The sequence below is a fragment of the Ostrinia nubilalis genome, chromosome 2, assembly GCF_963855985.1.
Source record: "Ostrinia nubilalis chromosome 2, ilOstNubi1.1, whole genome shotgun sequence".
NCBI classification, from domain to species: Eukaryota; Metazoa; Arthropoda; class Insecta; order Lepidoptera; family Crambidae; genus Ostrinia; species Ostrinia nubilalis.
Genome location: NC_087089.1, coordinates 12,220,385 through 12,240,307, shown reverse-complemented (window position 1 = coordinate 12,240,307; position 19,923 = coordinate 12,220,385). Strand labels below are relative to the sequence as shown.

At 37.1% G+C, this 19,923-nt stretch overlaps 3 protein-coding genes across 5 annotated transcripts in view; 1 reads left to right on the top strand and 2 right to left on the bottom strand.

Annotated features, from left to right (window-relative positions):
* Positions 1-19,923, top strand: part of LOC135078739 (uncharacterized) — a 177,522-nt gene that overhangs the window by 80,602 nt on the left and 76,997 nt on the right. The window lies entirely within an intron of this gene.
* Positions 452-1,475, bottom strand: LOC135086730 (uncharacterized). Its single transcript, XM_063981511.1, has 2 exons — positions 1,375-1,475; positions 452-898 (listed from the first exon to the last, which is right to left on the bottom strand). The coding sequence occupies exons 1-2, from the start codon at positions 1,423-1,425 to the stop codon at positions 641-643; spliced, it is 309 nt and encodes a 102-aa protein (XP_063837581.1). The 5' UTR covers positions 1,426-1,475; the 3' UTR covers positions 452-640.
* On the bottom strand, positions 4,157-6,551 carry LOC135086709 (uncharacterized). Of its 3 annotated transcripts, XM_063981498.1 has the most exons (3): positions 6,491-6,551; positions 6,132-6,395; positions 4,157-4,361 (listed from the first exon to the last, which is right to left on the bottom strand). In XM_063981498.1, exons 1-3 carry the CDS (start codon positions 6,536-6,538, stop codon positions 4,194-4,196), a joined length of 480 nt encoding a protein of 159 aa, XP_063837568.1. In that variant the 5' UTR covers positions 6,539-6,551; the 3' UTR covers positions 4,157-4,193. The 3 variants fall into 3 exon arrangements, 2 of the variants coding, with proteins under 2 accessions (XP_063837568.1, XP_063837560.1); XR_010260582.1 differs by lacking the exons at positions 6,132-6,395; positions 6,491-6,551 and adding an exon at positions 4,512-4,574; XM_063981490.1 differs by lacking the exon at positions 4,157-4,361 and having other exon boundaries at positions 4,885-6,395.

Sequence of the window (19,923 nt, the reverse complement as noted above, 5' to 3'; positions counted from 1 at the left end):
TATTAGGGCGGCTGGTTGTGTTATTGTTATGTGCTGTGGCATTTTTTTGGAAATGTATTTTTAAATGCATTCAACATTTTAATTCTGTGGTCTACTGTTGGAGTAAACGCAAACAACAGCTTCCCCTAGAAACTAATCATGACATTTATTGTGTTAGGTAGGTACCTACAGTCAGCGTCAAATAGTCAGCAATAAGTAGCCAAAAAGTTCGCAACACGTCTTTGTTACAGTTTGAATAAGGTGGCATTGTCTACTTTTTGGCCACTTTGGGTGTCACTAACTATTTGATGCTGACTGCACTTACACATTGCAACACTAGCAGCAATAGCCGCTACGGAAAAGTATCTTTCGATTTTCTACCGATCGTAGAGATTTTTTTGGGAATTACTATTTTTGGAAAGGAATTAAGGTTAATCTTCTGCTATAATTTGTTTTTATAAATACGCAAATAAAGGCTTGACTGATAATATTTATTTTAATATTCGTGATGTAACAATTTTCATATACCTAAGATTTGGTATTGGAATAAGACGTAATAATTGTTTATTCAAAAACTTCGTACTAACACATATACTTTATTGACCTTAAAATGTACATACTAAAATTTACAGGACCTTCACATGGCTGTGAGGGTTGTAACTTAGTTACAGGGGTACGGGGAGGGGTAAGGCACGTACGGTTGCCCGGAGCAACCGCCGCAAGCGCTGCAACCGCCGCCGCAGCTGCAGCCGCCACTGCTGCCGCCGAGTAGACCGCCGCTGCCGTTGTTGTCCAGAAGCAGTAGAAGTAGAAGTGGCATGATGCCGTTAAAGCCGTTGTTATTGCCGCTGTTCCCGCTGACCACGATCGGGGGAGGGTAGGGAGGGTAGCCGCCATATTGCGCGCTGACGAGGAGAATCTGTGGACACAAAATTGTTTTTAAATGAGGACAAAGTTGATTATATAACTGGGAATATATTTGGGACGCAAGTAGACCTTCTTCTGCCTCGCCCTATCCCGTTACGCGGGGTCAGCTTTCCCAATCATACGGCGCCATTTGATTCTATCTTGAACGTCTTGTTCGTGGAGTCCCAATAATACTTTCATGTCCTTTTGGACATTCGTCATCCAGCAGTCCGTCACACATTTTTTAACACACTCGCAAGGAAAAAGCGTCTTTGCTAACTTACAGTTCACAATTAATTTGCGAAAATTAGTTTGAAAGGTTTAGTAGGTACCTAACCTAACCTAACCTAACATAACCTATCCATCAGCATCGATGGGTTCAAGTCTAACCAAGGACATGGTGAATAATCCAGTCGCTGTCCACAATGAACTTATATTAATATGAGTTACATAAAACCTATATCCTTTGAAATAAAATAATATACTCACATTGGCGTTGGCGATAAGAACTAAGCAGAACATCCACCAAGCTGAACCCATTTTTGTATTAAAAATATTTTTAATTTAAATTACAGAGAAAGTATCATCAGATTCGCACTAAATGAAATACAATGAATAAAAATTATACCACGTTTATATAAAAGTTCCGGTTATCTATAGGAAATTTAGCAATTCAATCATGTCTTACGGCAATGCATTGATGAAATGGTTTTCTAATTGTTGCGTTATACTTTGGAATGGTGTTGCTTTAATTGACATTAATATGGCACTAAATTAATTACTGAAACATTTTACAGGCATTTTAAGATAAGATAAACACTGAATTATCAAACCGCGAAGTTGTTTTCTACCAACCGTGCGATGTGGAAGTCATTGGGGGAGGCCTATGTTCAGCAGTGGACGTCCTGTGGCTGAAATGATGATGATGATGATGATGAAGTTGTTTTCTAATGTCTATTAACTTTAATAACTCACGATCACGATTGAGTTCGCAATGATTTTGGGTTACCATTCATTTAGTAGTTAGAAATTTTCGCAGGATGCAAGGAAAGAATACAGTCAACCTTTGACTCAAGTTCAAGCTTATTCACAGATATAAAATACGAGTAAATGCCGTTTTTTTAACCATCTGTTAATTTTTATAAATAATGATCTGCATCGGATCAATGTAACAAAATAATTGGTTGCGTCGTGTTTTTTTAAGCATGTCAGGATTCTGCCTGATATTTTCTATAACATTATACTCCTAGATTATTCACGTCTTTGTAAGCCACGCAGTCATTTCTGGAAAGGAAATAGGTTACATATATACTAGTAGTCGTTAAGTAAAGGAAATAGCATACTTCGACCTAGGCTAGAGTTGAAACTAGACTGCTTGAGGCACATTCCAAAAGTTCATTTCATAATACCTATTCCATTGGCCTAGATAGAAAATCGTCTAAATTGCATTGCATTCCATTTGTAGGTATTCTAACTGAACACTGAACATTACCTGAAAAAGAAAATCTATTGGGTTCTGGAAAAACAATTTTCAGATTGGACAGAGTCCCTAGGGTGCTTCAGGCGTTTTAACCTTTTGGTATCATTTCGGGACACCTAAATAGAAATTGTTTACTTTCGTCCTTGAGTGGTATATGAGTACTTTTTTTTATAAAACATTATTTAGCTTCTAGCAAATAGTTACCAATTAAATTACATATTTATTTGTTCTAACTCTTTAATTTTTCTAGATCTTTTGTTAACTACATCATCTTAAGTAATCTTTCTAGTAAGGTTGTTGTAACAAGTGTAGCAAATAAATAATAAATATTTGCTTTTTTATTTATATTACGTACTATTTTTAGATTTATCTCGGCAAGTCGGCCATGACACTGGGAGACAGAGACTCATTATCGTAAGAGGCCATTAAGACCAGACTGGTCCAACTAAGGCACCATTTCATGATTTCCTCAGACAATTGCGATGTATTTTGTCTGTATATCTCGTTCGTTCTCCTAGGTCTCAAAATACAGTGTATCATTAATTTATGGTTTCGACCATCTACTTCGCTATGTCTACTAAAAGCTTGCTGCAAAATAGTAGCCTTACTTACTTAAAAGTTGCGCACCTTGAACACCATAAAGACATAGTATGGAAATGCCATTTAAAACTTTTCATTATCTACAAAGGGAATATGTGTTATTGAATTGATATCCAAAACGAATTATACTATGTCTCGTTGTCCACTGGCATTGATATTCTGGGAAAATGTTAGTGCTTTTCTGTTATAATAAAGCTGTTATAGGTATGTCTTTTTATAGGACAAGATAAGAGCACTCATAAGAAAAATACGCCCATACTAATCGAAGATAAGTACATAATATTTTGTATAAGTCCCCAACATATTCCACGATTTACTCATGTCTCAAAGTTTGTCTTAGCTTAAACCAATGTGGTTAAATGTGTCGTATGATAACGATATCAGTCTTAATTATCTTTTATAATACCTTTTTCTACAGATTAAATAGTCATTTAAGTAGAGTTACTTATCGGGCACTGTCTCAACCAACTTGGACAGAAAGTGATGCATTCAGGTGAAAAAACATAGGGTAAACTAAAGCTTTTTTCGAATAATCTTCTTTTGTGTATGGTTTGTAAAGTCTGTTATTATGACATGGCTGATGCGTATTACTTTTTCATTTTTGTCTTTATGTGACTGTATTTTATTAAAACTAAAGGAGTCTGATCATATTTTTTACGTGAAACTGATCTAGAAAAATCAGCAACGCTGTCGATGTCTTTATGTGACTGTATTTTAAAACTAAAAGAGTCAGATCTAAATTTTTACGAGAAACTGATCTGGAAAAATCAGCAACGCTGTCGAGTGCAAAAGCTGCTTGTCTTGGGAAGTAAAAATTCTGGAGCTGACGATAATGAAGTAAAGAATAAAAATCTTCCTTTTGTACTTCATTTTCCATTTTATTAGTTTTGGAGTAATTTTCGTTATCCTGTGTTATTTAGGGGTATGTAGTATCAATCATTCATGTCTTCAACTTGTTCGAACAAATCTACTATATAAAAATAAGTCGGGTTTTCCTCCCTGACGCTATAACTCCAGAACGCACGAACCGATTTCCACGGTTTTGCATTCGTTGGAAAGGTCTCGGGCTCCGTGAGGTTTATAGCAAAGAAAATTCGGGAAAAGGGGGTAAAACAGGATCCACGCGTACGAAGTCGCGGGCGGCCGCTAGTAAAAATATAAAATTAAAGATCGGAAACCATTTTATTTACTACAAACAAACAAAACGCTCTCTTATCTAACTATACATTTAGTTATTGCCCAATGACAATATCAGAAGCCAGGGTAAGATGTCTTTGAAGCCACCACCGTTGTTGCAGCTCTGGGGGATCACGATAGGCTGGCATGGGGGAAGGTAAGATTGGCTGGGTCCTCCGTATGGGGTTCCATAAGGTCCTACGGGGACAGCGTCGGAGATCTGTAAAAAAGTTTTTCTTAAATCAGAGTTTCATATAGGCAAAGCTCTTGGTGTTCTGGTAACATTTTTGCTATTTTGGTTTGGTTTCGTAGTAAAGGATTTTAGTTTCAAGAAACTTGTTCCAAAGTTTGTTTTCTTATCAATACTTACGCTGCAGCACACTAGAGCAAGTACTACAATACACGCTACTGACACCATTGTGTTTGATTGTGTTTGTCTGTAAAGTACTAATGATGCCAAAAGGTTGTTCAAGCATTTTTATATTGAATTTTATCTTAACATTGCGTTTGTATGGTACATCGTACTAGCAGTACAGAGGTGAGTCAAACGCATGTGCACGTAGAGATAAAGCTGGCAAAATCGCGTAATAGTCTATTAAACTTTGCCAGACACGTGCTATAACACGTTTATTATTATTTTGCAAGGAACTTTTTCAAATGCTACAAGAATTTATAAATAAGTACAAGTCAAATTAAAAACAGTTTTTTATTTACACTTTTTTATTATTAAGAGTCTGCTAGGCTAGGTTTTACATAATATAAATACTTATTGTTATTAATTAACTTATGCCTACAATTTGGTTTAGTGCTAATAGTCATCATGGTACTCATCGCTATAGTCATATTCTCGGGACATTTCAACACTTTCGGGCTTTGAGTTCTTATATTTTCCAAATTTCTTGTTGCTTTTTCGATTGTAATATCTGTCATGTTCCTCATATTCTTCAGATTCATCGTTTTTGTATTTTGAATTATCCTCTGGTTTATTATAATATCTGTGTCCTTTCTGTTTTCGATAACTTCTATATCCGTCTTTTTCGAAGTGATCATTACGGTTTGAACATTCACAATGATGGCATCCACAGCTATTTCTCTCTTTTATCAGATTGAAAATCAGTGGTAATAATGCTTTGAGATTTGAAGACTGTGATGCCTGTTTTGACAAACTTGAAGCTAAAATAGAACTGATGGTAGGCATGACTGAAGATGTGGATGAAGGCGGTGTTTGACTTGGCATAGGAGAAAATAGGCTAATCTTATTCTGATCTGGATTTGATATAGAGGCAGCTTGTGAATGAGGTTGAACGGATCTTATTATTGTTATTTGATTTGGGGTTTCAGCCGGATTCTGTGCTAAGAAAGGCATGTTATCTTTCCCTTGGTTTTGCTGTGGCACGCCTACAATTGTTAGCAATGATGGCTGATTATTCTGTGATACTGCAGCCGATGGTGATATAGAGTTGACCAATTGTCTATCAACTATATACGAAGGTACACCAGATATTGAATATTGCTTATTTTGAGGGCAAGTTACTGACGTTGACTCGCCTCCGGCATTGTTAATACATAAAGTCGTTGACGAAGATGGTTCTGAAGACGTTACAGGAGCACAAGATGGGGCACTTGTCCCTTGACAAGTTTGCATAAACTGACCATTTACTAAAGGGGACGATGTATCAGAAAATTGACTTAGCATTTTTACATTACTGTAAGTTGGATTTTGGTTCTGCACATTTACATTTTGAGGAAGATAATTTTGAGAAGATATTTGTTGGAAAATGGGTTGTTGTGATAAAGTCTGTTGTGAGAAACTCGTAGGTTGAATGCTTAGCGTCGAATGCTGTAGATTGGGAGGCTGTTGAGTATTTACTGACTGTGGGTTCAAAACTTGCGAGTTACCCAACTGGAAAGTTTGTTGTGTGGTCACAGATTGTAAATTTAAAGGCGACTGCGTTGTCACTGACTGTAAAATAGGCTGTTGGGTGCTCACGGTCTGCAGATTCGAAGATTGCTGGTTGTTCAAACTTTGCAAATTAACAAGCTGCTGTACATTCACTCCTTGTGATCCTTGAGATTGCAGATTCTGTAATTTCTGTAAATTCACCGACTGTTGCACGTTGTTTGGTAAAATGTGGTTCTTCGAAAACTGATTTAAACTTTTCTGAATGATATTTCCTTGTGACTGCATTCCCACGGAGTTGTTTAAAAGTAGGTTAGATAGAATATTTGAACCATTTTGCTGACTGCAGCTGACCTGAAATTAACAAAAAAAAATTTAAAAAATAAGATATTTCATAAATAAACAAAGACCAATAAAAATACAAGCTAAAAGAGTACAATGGTACATACCTGGAGATATAATATTGATATAGCTAGCACAGAGAGCCTGGCTAACATCTTGAAGCAAATATTTAATGACATAATTCAAATCTTAAATACAATTATATATCTGACGGATTTCCAAACGATAGTCATTATCTTGTAGAGATAATTAAAGTTATCTGACGTTGCTTCATGTTATTGTCTTAATCACGATTATTCTGATAGAAAAAATATCTCGATGATTACTTGATTGACTACTAATATGTCGTCATCTTAGTAATTACGTAAGTATTTATGCTGACAGTATCTGATGTGATCCTTTAACTGACAGTGTTAATTTAATGCAAAAAATCTACACTAATGTTATAAAGCTAAAGAGTTTTGTTTCTTTGCTAGAATGCGTTAATTTTGGGAACTACTGGTCAGATTTTAAAAAATATCCTTTTGTGTTGGATAGCCCATTTATCGAGGAAGGCTTTAGGCCATATTATAACATCGCCATACAACCAATAGAAGCGGAGCAGTAAAGAAAAATGATGCAAAAACGGGAAATATTATTCGAACTATTTTCACGCGTACAAAATCGTAGGTGCAGCTTGTTGCAATAATAGAGACAGGGAGAAAGTATATAAATACAATGTCATTTGTCCATCGTAAGAGTTATTTTTTAGCTATTTTTATGCAGTGAGACCTACATTTTGCGACACATACAATGCGTCATCTGACCGCAGCCAAAATCTTTCTGGGTACTTCTTTCGAAACAAAGGGTTATGTGTTTATTACTCATCGAGGCGTGTTTTTGCCAATCTTCACTTGAACACTGATCTTTATATGAATGTTCTTACATTTTTGGAACTGCGATATTTTAGTCTGATACTTTATTTGAACTTTTGCATCCTGGGAACAAAAAAAAAATATATGTCTCTCCTAATCTACGATATAGTTTTTGTAACAGATTAAACTAAGAAACGGAAGAACATAGCGATGACAAACAACATATTCGCAACAAAGCTTTTTGATATAAGTAAGTATAATACCTACCTATGGCGTTAAACTAGCTATTTAGTCATAGTAAACCATGCTATCAGGTAGAGGAAAAAGTGCCATTTAGAGATAATATAGTTGTATTCCTTTATAGTTAATTCATACTTTTAGTATCAGGCACGGCTCTATAAGGTGGTCAATGAATGGAATCCGGCATTAAGATGCAATTAAAACGTCCTATTTAACAATTGTAATTACGAGTGTTATCTACTTACAAGTACGGCGCCTCTGTAAGGAATTTACTACTATGCTTTGTTTACTCGGATATAATTAGTTAAAGGTAGAATAGAGTTCTCAGAGTCCATTTTAGGAACTTTGTATTGTGTTTACATACCTGACATGCTGGAATGAATCAAAATTTTCAAGCATGAAATCAATCATAATCTCTGCCATAATACATCTCTCGGATTCGCCCGCATTTTTGTCTGTTACAGAAAGAAAGTCTTTGGCGCCCCTTCTAAAAACCGTGATAAAAACTATTGTATGTTTTCACCTCGGTATCAATTTTTTTCTCATTTACAGTAGCAAACATACACCCTTACAAACTTTTACATTTATAATTAGTAGGATCTAAAGAAGTGCTCCATTATAATCATAAGTATTTGAATAATTAATTTCTACATTCGAGCCGCATTGGACCGAAAGCAGACCACACCTGCAACAAGAGTGATTGCTACTCTGACGGTCCAGATGGCGTCGCTGAAATTGAGATTAGGTTTTAGACGTATGTAGGTTAGTATTTCCTGCATTGGAACTAGTTAAATAATCATTTCAGGACAAGTTGCAGGTGCGAAATGCAATCTATTTACTCATTCATGAAACTGCCAATACCAACTTGAAATTGGATTGCTGGTTTACTAATAGAGGCGTTGCAAACATGTGAAAATTTTAGCACATTAACCATTATTTTGGTATTATGGTCTACTTCTTCTTGAGAATCTTCTTGTTTTTTGGTTGCACGTGCTAATCTAAAGGAACTACAGGTTTGAATTGAAAAAATATTTTTCTACTTAACTTTATAGGCTACGGTTACGAAAACGCGGGCACAGCTAATATCTTATGGAACAAAAGAGAAAATAAAGGCACCGCACCATAGCAACTGCGTCAGAACTGTTTTACGAGCATTCATAATAATAATATCTACGACTCCGTAGATACAGCAATAATTCAAATTAGCTGGTTAGCTCTGGCAAAGTACCAGAAATTTACAAATTTGCATCTCAAATTTTCTCACCAACGGGAAATTGGTGTACCTAAAAACAAACTTTTGATTCCTGGCTATAATCGCACCAAAGTTTAATTGATGATAATTTTGGCAGATTTTGACTTTTTCTTTCATAAACTTACTTTAAAATTGTTTTTATAACCCACTATTTCAAAATAACAAATGAACCTATTTTCTTTTATTTTTGTATCACATTATTCTAGAATACGTTGTAACTATACTTAATAACAACAATTAAACATGTGACTAAAAAGGAAATAGATACAATAACACATACAAAATAAATATTTATTAAGTACAATAGAAATAAACCTAAACAACAAAATTTTTAGCTTGAATATAACGCTTTCTTCTACCTGCCGGTTTTCGTACTTCCACTAGATGTTCTTTTTCCACTGGGCTTTCCCTGAGCTTTAGCTCGAGCTGAGGACGTTGCTTTGGTGTTTACTTTTCCTTTGCTTGTTGATTTGCCATCTTGACTATTAGCTGAGGCTTTTGCACTACTTTTTGCGGCACTAACTGATTTTCTTTGCCCATCAGCTGTATTTGCACTACCATTGCCCTTTGTTCCACCTTTTTGTTCAGTTTTTGACTGTGCAGCCGCCGAAGCTGCAACTGCTACACTTGGTTCTTCATTGTTCGCATCATCATAATAATCGTCAGCATCATCGTAGTTATCACAACTATCGTCAATATAGCTCTTTATTACAGGGCTTGTTGGGACTGGTACAGGATAAGGGATGAATACGTTCCCACCGCAACCGCTTGGGCAGTTGTTACAGCACCCACAGTTACCTTTGTTTCTATTTTGTGACGCAAGCAGGAGGATAGTGAGTAGGACTCCGAGGTCGTCATTGTCATTGTCGGTAGTTATTATTGGTATAACTTGACCTGATGCGGGCAATATCTGCAACATATGTAAAATGAGATGATAGTTTTAGCTTTCAACAAACCACTACATAGTGCCTATCAGTGAGTTGGAAAAGATAAACCGCATATAACTTTATTAAGCGGCACAGAAAGTGCTATAAAATAATAAAAGAAAAAGAGATTTTCAGTAGAATTTAGGGATTTGTAATAAAATAGAGCTCATTACTCAATTCATACTCAAAATATAAATTCAAGCCTGATTAGTATCAGTATTTAAATTCAACCTATCGCAAGTACGAATCTTGAATTTGATGACTCGAATTTTAAGGGTTGTTTCATAATTCGGACAGAGCAGAAATGACAGGAGCAGTTAAGGAAATAGAAAAATCTATACACTTTAGAAGTAAATATTCTTACCTCAACATTTAAAACAACGTACACAACGGCTAAACAAACATAGCTCGGTAATATTTTCATATCTAAATGTTTATCCACCTCTGCCTTATTTAACTCATTTGCCTTCCCCTATGAGAGGCAACAATAAATTTACTTATGTTAATGACATTTATATCGGTCCAGTTACATCACCGATAGTTATTTATCTAATCGGATCTTCATAAAGACGCATGCATACTAGCTCGATTCATGGAGATCAATATTGTAGTAACTGACAATATGTCCAGTTATGTAGTTAGTGGACTGAAATCTCATTTTTAATAAGCGTTGACTGTGGTAGGACATAATTAATAAGCAGATGTAAGTAACAAAGATTTCTAACGTCGGAATTTATAGTTCAATCTGAAAATTGGAAACATCCAATATCTGTTTGTATAATATAAATACAAAAATACACGTTTTCCTCGTAACTGTACCTTAAGTGCATAAAAGTTGCGCACTTGTGGATTCAATTGCTTTAAATTCGAGCAGATCTCTTGCTGTCTTTACTGCAGAATCATTTTCAATCGCCGTCGATCCGAGTAGATCTGCGGCTGCCTTTACAGCATAATATTTGAACCACGATGCTCATAATCTCACGTGCGCGGGTGTAGCAATATTTTATAAGATATCGTAAAGCATACACTTTACTGTTCCAGCTATTGATGGCCTAACCACGTTGGCTATCGGGTTTCAAAATATTGTAATCTCTTCAAATAGTTATATTTAAGGTGTTATTTAATTAGATTATCTTTAATATTCATATTTTTAGTAAATGTCTTAAACTCACGACATTTATTCTCGTGTTTCATAAGATAAGATTCTATTATTAATACTATCAATCAATGATGCTAACTTTAATTAAAATGTATTGTAACCACATCAAGTAAATGCCATAGCAATTTGCGATTTACATTTTTGATCATCAAATTCTTCATAAATATTGTTCGTAGAATTATTTCTGACATAATGTTGTATTCGTCAATACTAACCTTGAACTGTTCAAATTGCTTCCCGCACTAAATGAGATTCTAGAAAATTTACATCTAAATAGAAAATAATTTACAAATTATGAATGAATCAAACAACGGATATAGTATAAATAAATGTTTATGGGCTTAATAATTTAACATTACATAAGAACTTAACTTAGCATTTAAATATATTTAAGTGTAATTAACTTTAGTTCTTACTACCTATACTGCTTCGATAGTTGGAAAAGGTATTGGGCAAGGAACGGGAATGTACTGACAACAGTTGTTGTTGTTCCCTTTCTGAGAGCCTCCAATCCCGAGAGGCAAAAGCTGGGATAGCAGCAAAATTTTAATTAAGTTATTCGATTTAGATTTTGGTGCTTGTATAATTATGGGAGGTAAGAAAGGCATTGGTGGAGGTGGAAATGGGAAAGGGGGATATTCTATAATTGGTGGAAAAGCAGGACTTGAAGGAACTACAGGATAATCTGACAAGGACATTCCCGAATCAGTAGTAGGAACCAGTCTCGTTAAAACTGGGACATTAACTTCTAAATTATATGGCACATGTTGAATTTCAGTATCGCTTTGAGCAAGACCTTCAGAATTTTCTACACTTGGCGTTTCTGAAATTATTTCGGATGTTTGGACTGGATTGAAGGCTGGTTGTTCATCGCATTTGCAATCACTTAGTGATGGATTAATTATGATAATGTTTGGCATTACATCAGTAGAAGGTGATGGTGAAGAAGGTGCTACAAAGGGAGAATATGTGATAGGAGCAAACGCGATGGGTTGGGAGTAGACGGCAGGCCCTTGGATATTATTTTCAGCCATTATGAAGCTAGGATTGGACTCAGGACTTAGTACATTTAAGCCTGGTAGAGCCTGGTAGGTGGGAAAACCTGATAGTTGAACAGTATTTAAATATTCAGGAGGGATTGGAATCATGTTAGGATTTGATGGAAAGTTGTTCATATCAACTGGGACAAAAATGTTGTTTTGCGAGGATGGTTCTCTATGAGATATAATATTCAAATTATTGTTATCAATTACAGTAGGAGTGATTGGCAGAAACCTATCTATGCTGTTAGATTGAAGCATGGGATTAAATTCCGAAGATGATATAAAACTGGGACGTGGATCACATTGGCAGGCTTCAGGAAGCACTGGAGATTTTGGTGACGTCGTCGTATAAGGATTTTGGAAGACTGAAGTTATTTTAGGGGTGAACTGGGTTTGTGGTGTGCTCGACACTAATGCCTTTGGGTCTTCAATTTGCGTATACATTAGCATCTGTGGCCACATTGGTCTGGTTTCTGGAAGAAGACCTTTAGCTGCTGCGACAGTTCGCAAAGTGTTCATCAACTTGTCGTGGGGTGAATCATTTCTCAGGAACACGTTGTAAGCCGGTTCCAAAAGCTCGCCACTGTCTTCTTCTGATGATGAGTCGCATAGTATATAATTTTCTATCTAGAACAAAACATAAAACAATTAACATTTTATATTGTTCACTGAGTATCCATTACAGTTAATAAAAATACACATGACTCCAAAATGGTCTACTTATGTTTGTAATCGTAGATCTATTAACTATGTAATTAACATTTGAAAGAAAAAAATAACTCTTACACTTATGACTAAAATCAGAACAGCACGATAAAGTAACTGGCGCGTTGACTGCCCCATTTTGTATAATTAGTTAAACGATTGCACTATTTACTTAATATACTGAAATATTTCGTTATATCAAAATGAAGAAAACACTTGCTCAACAGATTGCGATCTCATGTCACCGTAACATACTTTACTTTTACGAAATGTGTGTTTAATATGATAAGATACCCAGAAGTTTCTAAAACACAGCAAATTGCTCGGTAGTTAAAAGTCTAATTAATAACATTAATTGCAACAACAATTATTTTGTTCCGATGTTTGCGGTCGTTAAAATACAATGGTAGATTAAGTTGAGTTATTGTTGGCTATGAATTGTTTAATTTATTCATGTTTTTATTGTTGCAGGTGAGACGAGATAAGCATTTCCAAGAGGAGTTTTGGTATGTCTGCCAGCTATGGTACCATATTAATAAAAGCTGGATTAGCATAAGAATTAAATCAATTTGGACGTAAGTAGGTAGAACTTTACCTATTACAACTTTATCATATCCGTTGCAGACTGGAATCCCACCTGCTATTGTAAATTTTATTTTATATAAACTTGGAAGTAACATCGTGATTTATTGACGAGAAACTCCCTTGCTCTCCATAACCAGAGACAATAACCGACTTGACAATGAGGTTTCGCCATAAATGTACTTTATAGCCCAAAGAACAATCGTTGTAGGTGGTTCCAAAATCCTCAATGAGACGATTCGTATTGCCGTCGTCTTCTTTTGTGAAGCATTTTTCACGTAAAACTGGTAATTTAACAATAATTTATATTCTTCTCGCCAAAAATGTGTTCGGTGAAGGCAATCACAATGTTGTGTTTTGCACACAATAGTCAATTTTACTTGAACAACCCATTCTGTAGAGTTGAAAAAGTTGGGCATCTAAGTGGATATTTATAGTAATAGGTCTGAGGAAAGCATCAATCAGAAGTGGTAAAAGTTTCTGAAGCGATTAATGTTATGTTGCGACCATCGATTTATAGTTATTGCCCACTGGAGCTTGACTTTGGGGAGTATTTTGAGAGTCATCACGGACGTAACGGAAATGTATTTCCGCGGGGGAGACTATTATTGCATTTTTATTTTTGTTTGCATTCCTATGTGTATACTTGTGTTGGAGTCGTAGACAGCTACTGCATAAAATATTTATGAAGACATTTTCACAAGTGAAGAACTCATAAACTAGCGAAACTAATAAAAATGGTACTTAGGAAATATTTTCCATCATAGTTAGACACTGGCTGGCATTTTTTTTTCGAGGAAGATGATTTTTGTCAGGTCCTCTTTAGTGGCCTAGGCTATCCTCCTCATTATACCTCTGGATGTTTTTTAAACAATGAATTAGTTATTTATTTAAGACTGCTCACATTCGACGCTAAATCCGGTTGCATTCTACAAGCAGAAAAATCAATTTCTGCGCAGAACGTAAAAAGTGCCGCGACGTGTCCCCACATTGTACCTAACTTGTAGGAAGTTCCAAAAAGTAAAAGGCGTCGGTCGAACGGAACAATGGATGCTCGAGCTTGCTTCGGATTTTTCAGCCTTTTATTTTACCAAGTGGCAGTGTGGGCGGCGAGATCAAAGGGCCTTCCAGCTAATTGGCGACCTTTGAATTTGTGACCCAGTTGCGCGGGCGCCGGTCGCTACCCATTATTTAATCTGTGGGCTGGTGTTGCCATGTCGGATATGTCGAAATGAGAGACAATTTTAAAATGGACTTTGTTTGCTTTGGAATGTTCCTTTGAGTATGTAGGTCTTGTAGATACTTACTGTTGTAACTTGTTGTTACATAGGTACAATGTTAATTTTATTATAATACTATTTTTAACAACAATACTAAACTAAGTCTGGATATAGTCAGATCAATTTCATAAGCCACGTATGGCATTAATCACTTGGCAAGTAAGTTCTAGCGTCAGTTACTGAAATGATAACTCATTGGAGCGTGGTGACATATCTACAGTAAACTAAGCATGTAAAAAAGGCCCTATTAAAAAGTAATTAATCTCTCGTATAGAGGAATGTTTGGTGACTTTTACGCCACGAACAGCTGCTCTACGGATTCTGGGCCATGTGGTAATGAGCCTTAATGAATTGAGTGCGAACTGAATGACGTTGCGTAACGCTCAGCGGAGTACAATCGGGATCGAAAATATCGTATAAATTGTGACCACTATTGAGCTGTGCACGCGTTTAACAGCGTCAAATGTAAGAAAGGAAAGTGCGTTAACAGCGTCCAATGTAAGAAAGAAAATATTTTGTTAGATTTCGTAGTGTACCTTCTCCAAGAATATTCTTCACATCTCGTTTAATGGTTGAAAATCAACATTATCAGACATTCAGGATTCTTAATTACTAGATGGTTGGCGGTGCCATGCATAGAAAATTCACCGAAAAAAAATCTGGGTAATGAGTTATTGATACTGATCCTATTTATGCAAAAAAAATAATTAAATAAGGTTACAAAATGTTGATTTCTATGCAATGGCATCACCATTTAAGAGATTCATTCTGACTGTCATGCCCGAAAAAAACGGACGATTTATTACGTTACTTTTTGGGTGAATATTGTGTCATATCGTGTAGACATTTTTGTAAAAGACTGTACATGTACCAGCTGGGACATAATAGCGTTTTTTAATTGCACCGATTTGTTCACAGCTTGTTATGATTGTAAATGTCACACGAATTATCTATGTGTAAATATCTGTTACGGTTAAGTCTTTTTATAGATTTGACGACTACTCTTAAATAAATAAGTACCTAATTAGCTTGCACGTGGACTGTTGATTGATGATATTGCTCTTTTAAATGAATTACTTTTAATTTGTACGTAAAATTGATAGAGCTTTAGATGGATGCTGGTAGCGGATTACCGGCTGCTGGGGAAAACCTTGGAGGCTTCGATGACTTTTCTAGCTAAATTACGTAATAATAAGACCTACGATGCCTTTCAAATTACCACTACGTCTTCTAGTCCTTGGTCGCCACCCAAGAACTTTTCTGCCCTAAAGGTAAGCTCTACGACCAGTCAGCACATAAGTTTGGAAATTTTCTGGTAGCTGCCATTTACTTTGGTTCTCTTTATAACTCAAGAAGGGTTAAAAAAGAGCAAATAAGAGCTAGCTACGAGTGGCGCAAGTGCACTGAACGCGTCTAGTCAACAGTCGTAATCTGCCTATCGCTGACAGCGTGCGCTGATAACACGCGCGGACGTTGAACCGGCGCGGGAGTTGCGGCTAGAAACGCATTACACTAGGGGTGGCGATGAGGAGATAGATTGAAAAAGCAATACAAAAAGTTGACGGCAAGTTTTCTCTGGAGAGATACTGGCAATATAAAACAATATTGGCTGGCATTATAAAATAATATTCGTACGATTCGATTTAAAAAAGTTATTTAATTTAAAATGTTTCGACTACTAACAAATTGAATAAATATGATTGTTTGCTAGATACACGTCGTTCGTCTAACACTGGCTCAATTTTATCATGAAAGAACTTACTTTGCCAGGAGAGAGAAAAAAGGCAAATGACAATTTAAAATAAAAACCCGCTAGGTACGGTTTTTTGGGTCATGAAAATTTATTTGTGCTTTTTGTAACGAATCAAGGCTGACCGATGTGTGTGTAGTAAATGATTAATTTCACTTGTTACATTATGATAAGACATGTCCCGTTGACACACGTGCAATATTGTCACAAAAATGCGAATGTCGAAATCCGCGGCAATATAGCGTCACCCTGCGTATGCGCCTGCAGTATCGGCTGCGTGGCTTATCGCCGTGTGCGCAAGGCCGAGTGGCGTAACCGTGATAATATCGCTTCCGAAATATTGTGACACTAGTAAACAAATCTATTGCGAGGATTTACATTTGTGGATTAATAACAATAACATTATTTAAATTCTTAATATCGTTTAAAATTTATTTAAAAGGACACTTGTACAGACTACTGAACCTAACTTATCGTATTGTTTGATTTATTAAAGTTTTTGTACCTACTCAAGTTTAGACACGAAATTCTCAATCTTTTAATTTTGAAAATCTAACATTAGGCAAGAGTTTGATATACCGCTGTCTCTACAATAGAACGAGGATAGGAAATTTAAAAGAAAATGCCTGTCATTTTAAATAGCATCATAATCGATATTTTTAATATATTCAGTACTGAAATTGAATATTGCGTTCTCACATCGTAATTACAAGTATTCAACAATTCACAGGGTTGCTCAGCATCGGAAATTATTTAATTAAATTCCATACGTGACCCCAATAATAATAAGCTGAATACGTTTGTCTGTATGTTACGGTATGGACCGGTCGCTTAGTAACAATGAAAGCTTGTCCATTCGCATTGAGCTTAATTTAAGGGACACCTACGTAGGGTTTTTTTTTTTTTTTTTTTTTTTGTTAGTGAGTGTTATTGAGATACACATGCAATGGTAGCTAGTGGAGTACTCCAATTGCAGTGCAGTGATTTAGTTTGTGAATTATGATGATTGTAATTACGTTTGGTTAAATTCTTTTAGGTGATCGACTATATGGGTAATGTAGGCTTTGAAGCTTTTTGCTGTGTCTTCTTTTCTAATTATGTCTGGTAGATTATATGGGTTGATATTTAGCAGGCGGGATGTCATTTCATGGTTATATCGGGCTGAAGAAAATCTAGGGCACTGTGTTAGGAGGTGTTTCCAAGTTTGTGGAGTCTGGTCATCGCAGGGACAGCGGTCATCTGCGACAATATGGAAACGATGTAGGTATTCCTTATGATAACCGTGGTTGGTTAAGACCTGGGTGGTGGCAAAGTCCGGTCGGACGATCTTTATAAACTCCTGCAAGGTGTTGTATGTTGGCAGGAGGGATCTTGTATGGACGCAGGTGTTCGGGTCCATATACAAAGTTTTGGCCGATTCTTTACATTTTTGCCTGTTTTGATGTTTAACGAGGCTGATGGGGACTTTTTGGAAGTCTGGTGTTCTGCGCATTCTTGCAGCAGCCTTAGCTGCCAAGTCTGCTTCTTCGTTGCCATCGAATCCAGCGTGGGCCTTAATCCACGCGAATTCGATGGTATAGCCAGATGATCGGGCTTGGTGTAACAGTTTATGTATACTGACGGCAAACCAGTTGTAGCTACTGCCATTTCGCAGCTCTGTGAGGCCAGACTTGCTGTCGGAGAGGATGAGTACATCCGTGAGGTGGTGGTCGATGATATATTTACAAGCCATTTGTACGGCAAGCATTTCCGCTTGAAATACCGAACAGTCGTCATGAAGCTTGAGCTTCTTGATGACTGATGGCTGAGTGTTAGCGGAATCCTTAACGACAAAGGCAGCTCCAACTCGATCGTCAATTTTACTTCCGTCCGTGAATATAAGCCAGGTGTGATTGGCGCCCGCCTGAGTAAGCTCGGATATGGAGGTAATTTCCTCGAACCGTATGCCAATTCTCTCAGACGGGTGGAGTAATTTAGACGGAGGGCATGGAGTCTCGAGAGAGATTTCTTGGGGCAAGAAAGATGTTACGCCAGAGAGTTTCGAGGTTTCGACATCCGCAACCATGGCAACTTTTGCTGGGAGTGGAGTGAGCTGCGCAAGAGATATTGCAGCAGCGGTGCTGATCGTTCTGAATCCCCGAATGATTTTGATGGCGAACAGCCTTTGAAGAGAGAGTAGACGCTGGACGATATATTTGTGTTTGATGGCTGGGGACCAGATTCCTGCCCCGTAACAAATTATGGGCTCTATTACATGTTCGTAGATGATCCGAACGTTTTCTGAGTGAACGCCCCAAGTGGGTCGTATGAAGAGGCACAGTTTGCCATAAAGGGCCTTCACCTTGTCAACTATATGATCCACATGCTTGGTGAAGGTGAGACGCTTGTCAATGATGATGCCCAGGTATTTAATGCGGTCAGTAAAGGTGAGTATTCGACCCCTCATGACTAACCTACATTTGACAGCTTTGTTGGTGAAAGCAATAGTTTGCGTTTTGTCTGGGCCAAACTCCAGCTTGACGCTCTCACCCCAATTGGTAATTTGGTCCAGTGCCTGATTAACTGTGTTCTCCAAAGTAGTGAGGTTTTTAGAGTGGGCGATCAAAAGTATGTCGTCAGCATATGCCTGGAGATGGCATCCTTCCGGAATAGATGTTAATAAAAGTTGGTCCAGTATGAGGTTCCACAATGTGGGACCAATTACCGATCCCTGGATGCATCCCCTGGACATAATTTTACTGACTTGACAATCAGCAAATAGTATGCTGACTTCTCGCTCCTCAATGTAGTCGAGAAGGATGTTGTAGAGGTTGCTAGGGCAGCCAGTTTCCCGGAGTCTCCGGAATATAGCCGGCCACCAAGCTCGATCAAAAGCGGCCTTTATGTCCAGAGAGACCCCGAGAACCTGCTCGCCCTTGGCTTTGGCGCTATTAATTATATTCAGTGCATTATTTATGGCTAGGACTGTTGACCGTTGGGTTTTGAAGCCGTATTGGTTAGATGGGCTGTTGTTCGTGAGCTCCAGGTGGTGGTTGAGCCTGTTTGTGACGAGTCGCTCCAATAATTTACCGAAGACATTGAGCAGACCGATCGGGCGGAAGCAGCTGAGTTTGTCATAGTTTGGTTTGCCAGGTTTAGGGATAATTTTGGCAGTTGCGCGTTTCCAAGTGATAGGAAAGTGCTGGAGCCGTAAACAACAGTTCATCAAACCGTGGACCTCCGCTGGGAACCAGAGAGCAACTTGGAAGCAGATGTCAGAAGTAAGATGGTCTAGACCAGGCGCCCGCTTATGATTCATACCCTGTAGACCTTCCATGATTTCTGTGTATGTAAATGGTGGTTCTGGTGATGTGTCAGGTGTGAGACTCATTGATGACCTAGCTGAGATCTGTTCGGGAGTGTAGTCTGTGGTGTCGTCAGGATAGAACTGATTAACGAGCGCTCGAGCCGTGTCAGGGTTGTCTACGACATTCATATAACATTGAAAACAAAAAAGTAAGAGGTATTAAAGAGACAAAAGAAACATTATAGAGATGAAATATGAAAGTAACAATGAGGCTGTATACAAATCTCTGAATATGTTATGAAACTGTTTTTATATTTTATTTAAACCCTCAACATAATAACTTCAGCCAGACTCATATTATTCAGTGCCTATTGTATGTTTCTAAATATTAACATAATTTTATTACTTGGGTACTTCTTACTTACTATTTCATGATAGAACAACAGTTAAACCTTTTAAAAAT